Source organism: Carcharodon carcharias, chromosome X (assembly GCF_017639515.1).
Source record: "Carcharodon carcharias isolate sCarCar2 chromosome X, sCarCar2.pri, whole genome shotgun sequence".
Taxonomy (NCBI): domain Eukaryota; kingdom Metazoa; phylum Chordata; class Chondrichthyes; order Lamniformes; family Lamnidae; genus Carcharodon; species Carcharodon carcharias.
This window is the reverse complement of record NC_054507.1, coordinates 9,830,585-9,847,007: the sequence shown is the minus strand read 5'-3', so window position 1 is coordinate 9,847,007 and position 16,423 is coordinate 9,830,585. Positions and strand designations below refer to the sequence as shown.

The 16,423-nt window shown below is 53.4% G+C and overlaps 1 protein-coding gene across 3 annotated transcripts in view; it reads right to left on the bottom strand.

Annotated features, from left to right (window-relative positions):
* Nucleotides 1-16,423, bottom strand: part of LOC121273183 (bridging integrator 2-like) — a 139,878-nt gene that overhangs the window by 42,806 nt on the left and 80,649 nt on the right. For 2 of the 3 annotated variants that reach the window (XM_041180170.1, XM_041180172.1), the window contains exon 2: nt 7,630-7,710. The exons of the other annotated variant lie outside the window; for it this stretch is intronic. In XM_041180170.1, coding sequence (XP_041036104.1) covers nt 7,630-7,710 — 81 coding nt within the window. The remainder of the gene's footprint in view (nt 1-7,629; nt 7,711-16,423) is intronic. 3 annotated transcript variants of the gene reach the window in all.

Below are 16,423 nucleotides of genomic sequence, written 5' to 3'. Positions count from 1 at the left end.
GCCCTGATGCTCCTCCTGACCCTGCAATATTTGTGTTGTTAGGAGTCATGACATTGAAGAGCACAGTATTCTGATCTCCTTGAACTGGGCATGGTCATTAGCCATCATAGTGGGAACACTGGGACAGTTACACATAAGCTGTGCACACACAGGATGACCTGAAAGGCTCCAGTTGATCACTGGGAAATTGCAAGTTATTTTTAGTGAATACAAATGCCTGGAGCCAAGCAAAAGCCTTCTCGTTTGTTGAATTTAAGGTGATTAGTCCACCACTTAGTCTGTTTAGGGAATCAGCGTTCATGTCACACTGACTATTTCCCCCAGGCCCCCTTGTACATGATCGTACTGTGATACTGAATTCCAAGAGAAGCTCATTGAATAGAGCCTGTTTTGCAGAACCGGCAGTCTCAACATTGAGCAGCCCTCTGGTTTTACACCAATAGAGCATGATTTCCGAATCTTCCAACTTCATGGACGAGGGCAGCAGACACATGAGAGCACCACCACCTGGAAGTTCCCCTCCAAGTCACTCACCATCCTGACTTGGAAATATATCACCGTCCCTTCACTGTCACTGGGTCAAAATCCTGGAACTCCCTCCCTAACAGCACTGTGGGTGTACCTACACCACATGGACTGCAGCGGTTCAAGAAGGCAGCTCACCACCAACTTCTCAAGGGCAATTAGGGATGGGCAATAAATGCTGGGCCCAGCCAGCGACCCCCACATCCCGTGAATGAATAAATAAACAGTGTTGAGGGACTGTAGACCACCAAGCAAAAACAGAGGGGAAGTGATGTGGTTTGGAGCATGCAGCATTTCCTGTTGTTGCAACCTCCTTATCTGACACTGAGTTGAGATCTCAGCTTTTGCTATCTTTCAGCTTTGGTGCAGAAAGGAAATATTTGATCTGCTCTTCACTCGCTTTCACCAGCTTATCTCTGTAAAATCATGCTGTAGCAGTTTGTTCTATCTCTGGCTGTGTGCTGGTGATGGGGCACAGGGCTCACACTGGGATTTTCTGCTAGCAACGGCAGAAGGTGCGAGTATGTTCAAACTCAGATCCAATGTCCGGACTGTACCCTTGGGAAAGCAGCATTGATTGTGTTGCTAACTGTGGGGCATGAAGGCTCAGACCCAGAGCAGTTTGATTTCATTCCACACATTGATGTTTGCTGAAGGCCAGATTCACTTGCTACTTTTCTTGGAGCCCTTGACTCATCGCTTCAGCCCAATGCTGGTCTCTCAGCTTCTCAGTTATTGGGTGCTTGTTTCTGCCGACTAATTTTGGTGACTCGCATTCATGAATTTAAAATTAAAGACAGTCCGGTACCCCTAGCTTCATGCCAGGATCATGCCTAGTGACAAGTGTCTTGCAGTACAGTTATGTCATTGCATAACAGCTTTGCAAACAAATGGGAAGAGCTTTCCATTGAATCATAAAACAGTGCCACACAGAAGGAGGCCATTCAGCCCATCGAGTTCTCCCCAGTTCTTTCAAAGAGCAATCCAGTCAGTCCACATCTCCCACTCTTTCCCCATATCCCTGCCATTTTGTTCTCCTTCGACTATTTATCCAATTCCCTTTTGAATGTGACCATTGGATCTGTCTCCAGCAACCTATGAGGCAGTGCATTCCAATGCTAACTGCTCGTTGCACAAAAGAGTCTTTTCACATTATCAAACTCTCGTCCCTTTCCTCCCTCACCCGTTTTTCTTACGCTGACAGGGGCCTTTAAGAATATTTGGCCAACACAAGGCCAGGACACTAGGCGTAGGGTCATGTTGAGTTTGAGCCTGATCTCCAATACACATCACCTCAAAGTAGAGTGACTGCCATCTGTCCCTGACAGCATCTCTTGGTGCCAGGGCAAAGCAGGGTATCCCAGTGACACCGCAAACTGCTGCCCAGCAGTACCTGACGTGGGACTGTGGAATCATTTTACAGCACCGAATGAGCCCATTTAACCCATTGTGTCTGTCCCAGCTACCTGCTCCCTTTAATAACCTGAAAACTTTACTCAACTTTAATCACGTCTTAACCTTCTGAATTCCAGGAGCCACAAGCCCAGTTTGTATGAAGTCCTCTCATAATATAAACCTTCGAGTCCAGTTGTCATTTTAACTGCACTCCTCCCAGGCCAATCTGTCCTTCCTAAGGTGTAGTGCCCAGAGCTGCCCAAAGCATTCCAGGTGTGGGCTGAGTCATGACTTCCAAGCCTTTGTATTCTACTCCTCTCCATATAAAGACAAGCGTTCCATTTGCCTTTTTTGCTTATTTTATGCACCTGTTCGTGACATGATCTGAGTATCGAGACACCCCACCCTCCCTCCCAAGTCAGGATTTTGGAGTTCTGCTGTTTCTAGCTATCTATAATTTAGGAAGGATTCTGTTCTATCCTTTTCAGGTCCAAACTGGATGATCTCACATGCGCCACAGTTTCGTCCATTCAAGAAATCCACCAATACAGCCTTTGTCATTTCTATCTACCCTGCTTTCAATGCTGCCTAGTTTTGTGCCATGGGAAAATTTGGATATGTTGCTTTCTATCCCATCATCTAAGTCATTAATAAATGCAGAGAATGGTTGAGGTTCTTAAACAGGTCGTTGTAGGACACCACTACTCAAATCCTGGTAATTCGAGTACTGCCCATTATCCTGACTCTCTGGCTCCTGCCGCTCGGCCAATTTCCTAACCAGCTCAATAACTTGCCTTCAACCCCATTGGCTTTAACTTTATCTAACAGTCTCTCGTGAGGGATTTTATCAAACACCTTCTGCAAGTCCATATAAATAACATCCATAGACATTTCCCTATCCAATACTTCAGTCTCCTCAATTAGGCTGGTCAGGTATGATCTATCCTTTACAAATCCATGCTGGCTCTCTGATCAACTGAAAATTTACAAGGAGCTCAGTCACTTTAACCATATTTACAGACTCTAGTAGTTTCCTACAAATGTTCAGCTAACTTGTCTATATTTCCTGGTTTCTCACTGTCACATTTCGTCAATAGCAGAGTGCCATGCACAATTTCCCAATCTAAGCTGAATTAAGAGAATTTTGGAAGATTCTAGTTAGAGCATCTGCAACATAAGCACATCCTGGGATGGAGACCATCTCCTCCTGGGGATCTGTCATGGCTTCAGGTCTGTTATTTCCTCCATTATAGTGGTCTTGCTTACGCTGATTTTATTCAGTGTCTGTCCTTGATTCAATAAGTTTTCTTGGGATGTCCACATGCTGACCACTTCCTCTACTTCAAATTCTGACACAAATAAGTTATTCAAAAGCAATCCAGTCAGTCCCATTGCCCCGCTCTATCCCTGTAGCCTTGCCAGTTTATCTCCCACCAGTTCCTGTCCAATTTCCTTTTGAAATCATTCATCATCTCTGCTTCCACCCCCCTCGTAGGCAGTGAGTTCCAGGTCACTGCCACTCGCTGTGTAAAAAAGATGCTTCTCACATTCCCCCCTGCATCTCTTGCCCAAAACCTTAAATCCATGTCTCCTAGTCTTTGTACCATCAGCTAACAGAAACAGCTTTTATCTACCTTATTTAAACCTGTCAATCTTGTACATCTCGATCAAATCTCCCCCTTAATCTCCTATGCCCCAAGGAGAACAATCCCAGCTTCCCCAACCTAACCTTGGAGCTAAAATCCCTCATCCCTGGAACCATTCTGGTAAATCTCTTCTGCACCCCATCAAGGATCCTCACATCCTTCCTAAAGTGTGGAGACCAGAACTGGACACAATACTCTAGTTATACCCTAACTAACATTTTACACAGGTTCAGCATAATTTCCCTGCTTTTGTACTCAATGCCTCTATTTATGAAGTGCAAGACTCCACATGCTTTGCTAACCACTCTCTCAATATATCCTACCACCTTCAAAGATCTGTGCACATGAACCCCCCCCCCACAGGTCCCTCAGCCCCTGCACACTCTTTAGAATTGTGCCATTCAGTCTATCTTGCCTCTCCCTATCCCTTCTGCCAAAATGCATCACCTCACACTTCTCTGTATTAAATTCCATTTCCCACTTATCTGCCCATTCTGTTAGCCTATCCATGTCCTGTTGGGAGTCGATTGTCATTGTCACTGTCTCTCACTCCTCCAAGTTTGGTATCATAAGCAAATGTTGAAATTTTACTCAGTATTCCAATATCCAAGTCATTTATATATCAAAAAAAAGCTGAAGTCCTAGCACTGATCCTTGGGGAGCACATCTGTCCACTAACCTCCAGTATGCAAAACAACTGTTTCCCAAAATTTGCTACTTTCTGTCAAATCTATGTTTTTTTATCCAATTGGACACTGACCCTCCTATTCCAAGAGCCTCAATTTTGTTGGACAGTCTTTTATGTGGCACTTTGTCAAATGTTTTCTTAAAATCCATACAAACAACATCCATCACATTCCCTTCATCTCTGTTACTTTATCAAAAAAACTATCTATTTTTTATTTAGCCTTTCATGGGATGTGGGCGTCGCTGGCTGGGCCCGCATTTATTTCCCATCCCTAATTGTCCTTGAGAAGGTGGTGGTGAGCTGCCTTCTTGAACTGCTGCAGTCCATGTGGTTTGACTTTACTGTAACAATTTGATACAACTGAGTGGCTTGCTAGGCCCATTTCAGAGGGCACTTCTGATTCACCCACACTGGTTGGGGCTGGAGTCACATGTAGGCCAAACCAAGGAGGGATGGCAGATTTCCTTCCCTAAAATACATCAATGAACCAGATGGGTTTTTACGACAATTGATGATGGCTTCATGGTCACCGTTACTGAGAACAGCCTTCAAACCCAGTGGTGATTTCCTAGAATGAGCTAAGAGGCAGCTCCTGCTTTTGCCCTCTGCCAGTCCAGCTGTGCTCTTGTCCGCTGTGAGCTGACGGACAGTGTTGAGGTATTGTAAGACGGCGACCATACCCTACAGCAAGACCACGCAGCCCGATACAAAGTCAACAGGCGCCCAGAGGCTATGTGCCTTCCCACCTTCCAGGAGCAGTTACTGCTGCCCACGCAGCGTGTGGCACCTGTACCTCTCCTTATATCTTTCCCAGGCAAAATCCCCCCACCCAAAACTCTCATTGCCTGGTTCTCACCCTGCTCCAGTTAAAATTCACTTCAATACACCCTCAGCTCAGAACAAATTTCTCCAATTTTTTTCAAGGCAGACTTACCTCTTTGTACTGAGTGCTTGTCACGCACACACAGGGCCGGTTGCAGCCTTACCTTGATACAGAGTCATCTCTCCCGTGGGTTCAGGAAGCATTGCTGACCCTCTCCACCACTTCCCCCCCGTTCCTGCTTCAGCAGATGTTTTGGGATGATGGAGAAGGTTGGGGGTGGTGGTGGTGGCTGGGGGGAGTGTTGGGGATAATGGTCATCCGTTCTACTTGTTTTTTTCCTCTCTTGTACACTCACCATACAGCTTTCCAGGGGCTGGTTCATTAAACCCCCATGTTCGCCACTTTACAGGCTCCATTGCGCAGCATAATGAGAATGTTGGCAGTTGCATTGGGCTCATTGAGCTGCTGCAGCCCTTTAAAGAGCCGCTTGGCGCAGTTAGCAGTTGCTGGCATTGCTGCTTGATTCTGCGCTGCACTGTATGTGAGGGTATTATAGCGCATGCTTTATTGCAGCTCCCAACGGCAGTCAAATCCTAGGCTAATGAGCATGCTCAATAGTACCCAGAAAGCTGAGCCAACGCCCAGGCAGAACTTGAATAGACAAGGCAAAGACCCATGGGAAGAAAAAATGGCCCTTGTGATCACATTAACTAACTGCAGCCTGTGGCTGAAAGGGTGGTGCTGAAACGATTGCTGAGGAGGATGTCAAAGTAACTGTTGCTAAGGGAGATTTCAGAGTACCTGTTGCCAAGGAGGATGACAGATTACCTGCTGCTCGGGAGGAGGTCAGAGTGCCTGTTGTTAAGGAGAATATCTGAGAAGTCATTGCTAAGGAGAATGTCAGAGTACCTGTAGTTAAGGATGATGTCAGTGTGCCTGTTATTAAGGAGGATGTCAGTATGCCTGTAGTTAAGGGGGATGTTAGTGTGCCTGTAGTTAAGGGGGATGTTAGTGTGCCTGTAGTTAAGGGGGATGTCACTATGCCTGCAGTTAAGGAGGATGTCAGTGTGCCTGTTGTTAAGGGGGATGTCACTATGCCTGCAGTTAAGGAGGATGTCAGTGTGCCTGTTGTTAAGGGGGATGTCACTATGCCTGCAGTTAAGGAGGATGTCAGTGTGCCTGTTGTTAAGGAGGACGTCGGTGTGCCTGTGGTTAAGGAGGATGTCCGTGTTCCTGTAGTTAAGGAGGATGTCAGTGTGCCTGCAGTTAAGGAGGATGTCAGTGTGCCTGTTGTTAAGGAGGACATCAGTGTGCCTGTAGTTAAGGAACATGTCAGTGTGCCTGTAGTTAAGGAGTATGTCAGTGTGCCTGTAGTTAAGGAGGATGCCAGTGTGCCCGTAGTTAAGGAAGATGTCACTATGCCTGCTGTTAAGGAGGATGTCAGTGTGCCTGTAGTTAAGGATTATGTCAGTGTGTCTGTAGTTAAGGAGGATGTCAGTGTGCCTGTTGTTAAGGAGGACATCAGTGTGCCTGTAGTTAAGGAACATGTCAGTGTGCCTGTAGTTAAGGAGTATGTCAGTGTGCCTGTAGTTAAGGAGGATGCCAGTGTGCCCGTAGTTAAGGATTATGTCAGTGTGTCTGTAGTTAAGGAGGACGTAAATATACCTTTGTTAAGGGGGATGTCAGTGTGCCTGTAGTTAAAGAGGATGTGACTATGCCTGCAGTTAAGGAGGATGTCAGTGTGCCTATTGTTAATGAGGATGTCAGTGTGTCTCTAGTTAAGGAGGATGTCACTATGCCTGTAGTTAAGGAGAATGTCAGTGTGCCTGTAGTTAAGGAGGATGTCACTATGCCTGCAGTTAAGGAGATGCCTGTGTGCCTGTAGTTAAGGAGGGTGTGACTATGCCTGCAGTTAAGGAGGATGTCAGTGTGCCTGTTGTTAAGGAGGATGTCAGTGTTCCTGTAGTTAAGGAGGATGTCAGTGTGCTGCAGTTAAGGAGGACATCACTATGCTTGTAGTTAAGGAGGCTGTCAGTGTGCCTGCAGTTAAGGAGGATGTCTGTGCATCTGTAGTTAAGGAGGATGTCAGTGTGCCTGTAGTTAAGGAGGACGTCACTATGCTTGTAGTTAAGGAGGACGTCAGTGTGTCTGTAGTTAAGGAGGATGTCAGTGTGCCTGCAGTTAAGGAGGATGTCAGTGTGCCTGTAGTTAAGGAGGGTGTCAGTGTTTTTTTCTCACGGAGAATGTCATTGTGCTTTTTGCTAAGGATAATATCAGAGCATCTGTTGCTATGGAGGGTGTAGATTACCTGTTGCTAAGGAGAATACCAGTGCACTTGTTGCTGAGGAGGATGTGAGAGCAGCTGTTGCTAAGAAAAATTTCATAGCATCTCTTGCTACGAAGAATATCAGAGTACCTGTTGCTAAGGAAGATGTGAGAGATACCTGTTGCAAAGGTGACTGTTAGTGTGCCTGTGGCTAAGGGGGTAGTTAGAATACCTGTTGCTAAGGAAGATGACGCAGTACCCGTTGCTATGAAGGATGGTATGGTACCTGTTGTTTGTTGAAGCTGTTTGCGCACTGCTCAAACTGTTCATCTTTTGTTTCCATGGTTTTGCCAATTCTCTGGAGAACCTGAAGGAGAAAAGTAGAGTGGGTTCAGCACCCCCGACAGTTTAGACAGTGCCGAGATTCAGCTGGGTCTTAAAAAATCTCTCATGTTAGTTGAACCTATTCTCAAAGTTATTCGAATAGATACTGTGACAGATTCTCCTTCTCCCTCCCTCCCTCTCCCCCACTGCCCGGATATTGGGATTTCCTGTGCCAGGCTAATACCTGGTCTTGGCATGATCGACTGCCAGCAGATGGGGCATCAGACCTGAAAGCCAGAAGGGTGTGGAGGTGTGGGGGGTGGGGGGTGGGGGGGGGGCGGGGGGGAGGGTAGTGTAAAAGTTCTTACCATAATTCTTTGGCTGCTCCTGAACTCCCATAGACCCTATGACTAGTGGGAGTTGGACTCAGTGCCATGTCTTATGGATGCTCCTGTCTTGAGGCAGCCAGCTAGTGGCTGCATTAGAGATTGAGGTGGGAGGTCAGGAATAGTTTCTTTCAGCCCATTTAAATGCCTCCACCCACACTCTGAAGCCCCATATAGCCTGGTGATCCTCCTGCAACTGGACAAGGGCAAGGATCAATCAAGTCAAACCTATGACTTCTAAGGGAACCTCATTGGCCTGTGCTTTTCTCTTCTTCCTTTTCCTCCTCAGCCAAGGCTGTGCTAAATGCAATTTTCATTGTGTCTTCAACAGTCACAATTGCTCCTCTTCACCAGTTGACCAGCTCTGACAAAAGCAACAAAGCTGCTGTACTGCTGGCTAGAAAGCAGCACTCTCAATGGACGCCAGTTGGACTGGAAATTCACTGTTAGTTTCAGCTGAATAAAGGAAATATTGACTGACCCACTCACCTTTCGGTCAGGAGGTTGTGGGTCCAAGCCATACTACAGAACCTTGAGCAGACAATACAGACCAATACTCCCAGTGCAATACTGAGGGAGTGCTACACTGTCAGAGGTGCAGCCTTTCATAGAAGACATTGAACTGACTCAGGTAGATGTACAATAATGCTACTTGAAGAGCAGAAAGGTCTCCTGATCAATAATTCTTGGCGTGGACACCAAAATCTGGACGTTAATTTCATTGCACTCTGTGGGGTATTGCTGTGCACAATATGGTAGCCTTGCTAACCCAATAGCAGCATTGGAAGGCGCTGGTTAATGATGCACCTCTGATGCAGAGAGAAGGCATTTGGGATTGGACAAGGATCGCACACAATACCTGCTGTACAGTAAGAGTTGGGTCAGAACAGAGAATTGAAGAGGAACAGAGGTGGATGCAGGGGAGGGAGGGCAGTGGGATAGGGGAGGGATGGCAGTAGGAAAGGGGAGGGATGGCAGTGGGATAGGATAGGGGAGGGCAGTGTGATAGGGGAGGGATATCAGTGAGATAGGGGAGTGGCAATGGGATAGGGGAGGGATGGCAGTGGGATAGGGGAGGGCAGTGGGATAGGGGAGGAATGGCAGTGGGATAGGATAGGGGAGGGCAGTGTGATAGGGGAGGGATATCAGTGAGATAGGGGAGTGGCAATGGGATAGGGGAGGGATGGCAGTGGGATAGGGGAGGGCAGTGGGATAGGGGAGGAATGGCAGTGGGATAGGGGTGGGATGGCAGTGGGATAGGGGAGGGATGGCAGTGGGATAGGGGAGGGACGGCAGTGGGATAGGGGAGGGACGGCAGTGGGATAGGGAAGGGATGGCAGTGGGATGGGGTGGGATGGCAGTGGGATAGGGGAGGGGAGGGCAGTGTGATAGGGGAGGGATGACAGTGGATTAGGGGAGGAATGGCAGTGGGATATGGGAGTGGCAGTGGGATAGGGGAGGGATGGCAGTGGGATAGGGGAGGGATGACAGTGGGATAGGGGAGGGATGGCAGTGGGATAAGGGATGGCAGTGGGATAGGGGAGGGCAGTGGGATAGGGGAGGGATGGCAGTGGGATGGGGAGGGGAGGGCAGTGGGATAGGGGAGGGATGGCAGTGGGATAGGGGAGTGGAAGTGGGATAGGGGAGAGATGGCAGTGGGATAGGAGAGGGATGGCAGTGGGATAGGGGAGGGATGGCAGTGGGATAGGGGAGGGGAGTGGGATAGGGCAGGGGAGGGCAGTGGGATAGGGGAGGGATGGCAGTGGGATAGGGGAGGGGAGTGGCAGTGGTATAGGGGAGGGGAGGGCAGTGGGATAGGGGAGGGATGGCAGTGGGATGGGGGAGGGATGACAGTGGGATAGGGGAGGGATGGCAGTGGGATAAGGGATGGCAGTGGGATAGGGGAGGGCAGTGGGATAGGAGAGGGATGGCAGTGGGATAGGGGAGGGATGGCAGTGGGATAGGGGAGTGGAAGTGGGATAGGGGAGAGATGGCAGTGGGATAGGGGAGGGGAGTGGGATAGGGCAGGGGAGGGCAGTGGGATAGGGGAGGGATGGCAGTGGGATAGGGGAGGGAGGGCAGTGGGCTAGGGGATGGCAGTGGGATAGGGGAGGGGAGTGGGATAGGGGAGGGATGTCAGTGGGATAGGAGAGGGAGTGGCAGTGGGATAGGGGAGGGATGTCAGTGGGATAGGGGTGGAATGGCAGTGGGATAGTGGAGTGGCAGCAGGATAGTGGAGGGATGTCAGTGGGACAGGGGAGGGATGGCAGTGGGATAGTGGAGGGGAGTGAGATAGGGGAGGGATGGCAGTGGGATAGGGGACAGATGGCAATGGGATAAGGTAAGTATGGCAGTGGGATAGGGGAGTGATGGCCGTGGGATAGGGGAGGGATGGCAGTGTGATAGTGGAGTGGAGGGCAGTGGCATAGGGGAGGTCAGTGGGATAGGGGATTGGCAGTGGGTTAGAGGAGTGGCAGTGGGATAGCGGAGGGATGGCAGTAGGATAGGGGATGGCAGTGGGATAGTGGAGTCGAGGGCAGTGGGATAGGGGTGGGGAGTGGGATAGGGGAGGGATGGCAGTGGGATAGAGGAGGGATGTCAGTGGGATAGGGGAGGGATGGCAGTGGGATAGGGGAGAGATGGCAGTGGGATAGGGGAGGGGAGGGCATTCCGATAGGGGAGGGCAGTGGGATAGGGGAGGGATGACAGTGGGATAGGGGAGGGATGGCGGTGGGATAGGGGATGTCAGTGGGATAGGGGAGGACAGTGGGATAGGGTATGAATGGCAGTGGGATAGGGGAGGAGTGGCAGCGGGATAGGGGAGGGATGGCAGTGGGAATGGGGAGGGATGGGAGTGAGATAGGGGAGGGAGTGGCAGTGGGATGGGGAGGGATGACAGTGGGATAGGGGAGGGAGTGGCAGTGGGATGGGGAGGGATGGCAGTGGGATAGGGGAGGGGAGTGGCAGTGGAATAGGGGAGGGGAGTGGCAGTGGTGTAGGGGAGGGGAGGGAGTGGCAGTGGAATAGTGGACTGGAGGGCAGTGGGATAGGGGAGGGGAGGGCAGTGGGATAGATGAGCGATGGCAGTGGGATAGGGGATGGATGGCAGTGGGATAGGGGAGGGGAGGGCAGTGGGATAGATGAGCGATGGCAGTGGGATAGGGGAGGCGAGGGCAGTGAGATAGGAGAGGGGAGTGGGATAGGGGAGGGATGGCTTTGGGATTGGGGAGGGAGTGGCAGTGGGATAAGGGAGGTATGGCACTGGGATAGGGGAGGGATGGCAGTGGGATGGGGAGGGATGGCAGTGCGATAGGGGAGGGCAAGGCATTGGGATAGTGGAGGTATGTCAGTGAGATAGGGGAGGGATGCAAGTGGTATAGGGGAGGGGAGGGCAGTGGGATAGGGGAGGAAAGGCAGTAGCATAGGGGAGGGATGGCAGTGGGATAGGGGAGGGATGGCAGTGGGATAGGGGAGGGCAGGGGGATAGTGGAGGGCAGTGGGCTAGGGGAGGGATGGCAGTGGGATGGGGACCGGATGGCAGTGGGATAGGGGAGGGCAGTGGGATAGGGGAGGGCAGTGGGATAGGGGATGGCAGTGGGATAGGGGAGGACAGTGGGATAGGGCACGGATGTGGGATCGGGGAGGGATGGCATTGGGATAGGTGAGGGATGGCAGTGGGATAGGGGATGGCAGTGGGATAGGGGAGGGACGGCAGTGGGATCTGGGAGGGATGGCATTGGGATCGGGGAGGGATGGCAGTGGGATAGGAGAGGGATGGCAGTGGGATACGGGAGGAATGGCAGTGGGATAAGGCAAGTATGGCAGTGGGATAGGAGAGGGATGGCAGTGGGATACGGGAGGAATGGCAGTGGGATAAGGCAAGTATGGCAGTGGGATAGGGGAGGGATGGCAGTGGAATAGGGGAGGAGTGACATTGGGAAAGGGGAGCGATGGCATTTGGATAGGGGAAGGGAGGGCAGTGGGATAGGGGAGGGATGGCAGTGGGATAGGGGAGGGATGGCAGTGGGATAGGGGAGGGAGGGCAGTGGGATAGGGGAGGGATGGCAGTGGGATAGGGGAGGGATGGCAATGGGATGGGGACCGGATGGCAGTGGGATCGGAGAGGGAGGCAGTGAGATAGGGGAGGGATGGCAGTGGGATAGGGGATGGCAGTGGGATAGGGGAGGACAGTGGGATAGGGCACGGATGTCAGTGGGATATGGAAGGGATGGCAGTGGGATAGGGGAGGGGATGGCATTGGGATAGGGGAGCAATGGCTGTGGGATAGGGGAGGTCGGCTTTGGGATAAGGGAGGCATGTCAGTGGGATAGCGGAGGGATGGCAGTGGGATAGGGGAGCGGAGGGCAGTGGGATAGGGGAGGGGAGGGCAGCGGGATAGGGGATGGCAGTGGGATAGGCGATGGCAGTGGGATAGGGGAGGGACGGCAGTGGGATCGGGGAGGGATGGCATTGGGATAGGTGAGGGATGGCAGTGGGATAGGGGATGGCAGTGGGATAGGGGAGGGACGGCAGTGGGATCTGGGAGGGATGGCATTGGGATCGGGGAGGGATGGCAGTGGGATAGGAGAGGGATGGCAGTGGGATAGGAGAGGGATGGCAGTGGGATAAGGCAAGTATGGCAGTGGGATAGGGGAGGGATGGCAGTGGAATAGGGGAGGAGTGACATTGGGAAAGGGGAGCGATGGCATTTGGATAGGGGAAGGGAGGGCAGTGGGATAGGGGAGGGATGGCAGTGGGATAGGGGAGGGATGGCAGTGGGATAGGGGAGTGATGGCTGTGGGATAGGGGAGGGATGGCAGTGGGATAGGGGAGGGGAGGGCAGTGAGATAGGGGAGGGATGTCAGTGGGATAGTGGAGTGGCAGTGGGATAGTGGAGGGATGGTAGTGGGATAGGTGTTGGGAGGGCAGTGGGATAGGGGAGGGATGGCAGTGGGATAGGTGTTGGGAGGGCAGTGGGATAGGGATGGGGTGGGCAGTGGGATATGGGAGGGATGGCAGTGGGATTGTGGAGGGTTGGGCAGTGGGATAGGGGAGGGATGGCAGTGGGAGTGTGGAGGGCTGGGCAGTGGGATAGGGGAGGGATGGCAGTGGGATAGGGGAGGGGAGGGCAGTGAGATAGGGGAGGGATGTCAGTGGGATAGTGGAGTGGCAGTGGGATAGTGGAGGGATGGCAGTGGGATAGGTGTTGGGAGGGCAGTGGGATAGGGATGGGGTGGGCAGTGGGATATGGGAGGGATGGCAGTGGGATTGTGGAGGGTTGGGCAGTGGGATAGGGGAGGGATGGCAGTGGGAGTGTGGAGGGCTGGGCAGTGGGATAGGGGAGGGATGGCAGTGTGATAGGGGAGTAGTGGCATTGGGATAGGGGAGCGTTGGCAGTGAGATAGGGGAGGGAGGGCAGTGGGATAGGGGAGTAATGGCTTTGGGATAGGGGAGTGATGGCTGTGGGATAGGGGTGGGGATGGCAGTGGGATAGGGGAGGAAGTGGCAGTGTGATATGAGAGGGGTGGCAGTGGGATAGGGGAGGGATGGCAGTGTGAAAGGGGAGGGATGGCATTGGGATATCGGATGGCAAAGGAATAGGGGAGGCGAGGGCAGTGGGATAGGGGAGGGGAGTGGGATAGGGGAGGGGAGTGGGATAGGGGAGAAAGTGGCAGTGGGATAAGCGATGAATGGCACTGGGATAGGGGAGTGATGTCAGTGGGATAGTGGAGGGGAGGGCAGTGGGATAGGGGAGGGATGGCAGTGGGATAGGGGAGGGATGGCAGTGGGATATGGGAGGGATGGCAGTGTGAAAGGGGAGGGATGGCAGTGAGATAGGGGAGGGATGGCAGTGGGATAGGGAGGGATGGCAGTGGGATATGGGAGGGATGGCAGTGTGAAAGGGGAGGGATGGCAGTGGGATAGGGGAGTGGCAGTGGGATAGGGGAGTGGGAGTGGGATAGGGGAGGGCAGTGGGATAGGGGAGGGCAGTGGGATAGGGGAGGGCAGCAGGGTAGGGGAGGTCAGTGGGATAGGGAAGGGCAGTGGGATAAGGGAGGGATGGCAGTAGGATAGGGGAGGGATGGCAGTGGGATAGGGAGGGATGGCAGTGGGATAGGGGAGGGCAGTGGGATAGGGGAGGGATGGCAGTGGGCTAGGGGAGGGCAGTGGGATAGGGGAGGGTTGGCTGTGGGATAGGGGAGGGCAGTGGGAATAGGGGAGGGATGTCAGAGGGATACAGGAGGGATGGCAGTGGGATAGGGGAGGGCAGTGGGAATAGGGGAGGGATGTCAGAGGGATACAGGAGGGATGGCAGTGGGATAGGGGAGGGATGGCAGTGGGATAGGGGAGGAGTGGCAGTGGGATAGGGGAGCGATGGCAGTGGGATGGGGGAGGGATGGCAGTGGGATAGAGGAGGGAGGGCAGTGGGATAGGGGAGGGATGGCTTTGGGATAGGGGAGGGGATGGCAGTGGGATAGGGGAGGGAGGGCAGTGGGATAGGGGAGGGCAGTGGGATAGGGGAGGGGAGGGCAGTGGGATGGGGAGGGGAGGGCAGTGTGATAGTGGAGGGCCGTGGGATAGGGTAGTGGCAGTGGGATAGGGGAGGGCAGTGTGATAGTGGAGGGATGGCAGTGGGATAGGGGAGGGTAGTGGGATAGGGGAGGGGAGGGCAGTGGGATAGGGGAGGGATGGCAGTCGGTAACGGGAGGGAGGGCAGTGGGTTAGGGGATGTCAGTGGGATTGGGGAGGGATGGCAGTGGGATAAGGGAGGGATGGCAGTGGGATAGGTGAGGGATGGCAGTGGGATAGTGGAGGGTTGGCAGTGGGATAGAGGAGGGATGGCAGTGGGTTAGGGGAAGGGAGGGCAGTGTGATAGGGGAGGGATGGCAGTGGGATAGGGGAGGGGAGGGCAGTGAGATAGGGGATTTCAGTGGGATAGGGGAGAGGCAGTGGGATAGCGGAGGGATGGCAGTGGGATAGGGGAGGGATGGCAGTGGGATAGGGGATTGGCAGTGGGATAGGGGAGGGGAGTGGCAGTGGAATAGGGGAGGCAAGGGCAGTGGGATAGGGGAGGGGAGTGGGATAGGGGAGGGATGGCTTTGGGATTGGGGAGGGAGTGGCTTTGGGATAAGGGAGGTATGGCACTGGGATAGGGGAGGGATGGCAGTGGGATAGGGGAGGGGAGGGCAGTGGGATAGGGGAGTGGAGGGCAGTGTGATAGGGGAGGGATGGCAGTGGGATAGGGGAGGGATGGCAGTGGGATAGGGGAGGGATGGCAGTGGGATAGGGGAGGGATGGCAGTGGGATAGGGGAGGGATGGCAGTGGGATAGGGGAGGGGTGTCAGTGGGATATGAGAGGGATGGCAGTGGGATAGGGTTGGGGATGGCATTGGGATACGGGAGGGATGGCTGTGGGATAGTGGAGGGATGGCAGTGGGAGTGTGGAGGGTTGGGCAGTGGGATAGGTGAGGGATGGCAGTGGGATAGGGGAGGAGTGGCAGTGGGATAGGGGAGCGATGGCAGTGGGATAGGGGAGCGATGGCAGTGGGATGGGGGAGGGATGGCAGTGGGATAGAGGAGGGAGGGCAGTGGGATAGGGGAGGGATGGCTTTGGGATAGGGGAGGGGATGGCAGTGGGATAGGGGAGGGAGGGCAGTGGGATAGGGGAGGGCAGTGGGAATAGGGGAGGGATGTCAGAGGGATACAGGAGGGATGGCAGTGGGATAGGGGAGGGATGGCAGTGGGATAGGGGAGGAGTGGCAGTGGGATAGGGGAGCGATGGCAGTGGGATGGGGGAGGGATGGCAGTGGGATAGAGGAGGGAGGGCAGTGGGATAGGGGAGGGATGGCTTTGGGATAGGGGAGGGGATGGCAGTGGGATAGGGGAGGGAGGGCAGTGGGATAGGGGAGGGCAGTGGGATAGGGGAGGGGAGGGCAGTGGGATGGGGAGGGGAGGGCAGTGTGATAGTGGAGGGCCGTGGGATAGGGTAGTAGCAGTGGGATAGGGGAGGGCAGTGTGATAGTGGAGGGATGGCAGTGGGATAGGGGAGGGCAGTGGGATAGGGGAGGGGAGGGCAGTGGGATAGGGGAGGGATGGCAGTCGGTAACGGGAGGGAGGGCAGTGGGTTAGGGGATGTCAGTGGGATTGGGGAGGGATGGCAGTGGGATAAGGGAGGGATGGCAGTGGGATAGGTGAGGGATGGCAGTGGGATAGTGGAGGGTTGGCAGTGTGATAGAGGAGGGATGGCAGTGGGTTAGGGGAAGGGAGGGCAGTGTGATAGGGGAGGGATGGCAGTGGGATAGGGGAGGGGAGGGCAGTGAGATAGGGGATTTCAGTGGGATAGGGGAGAGGCAGTGGGATAGCGGAGGG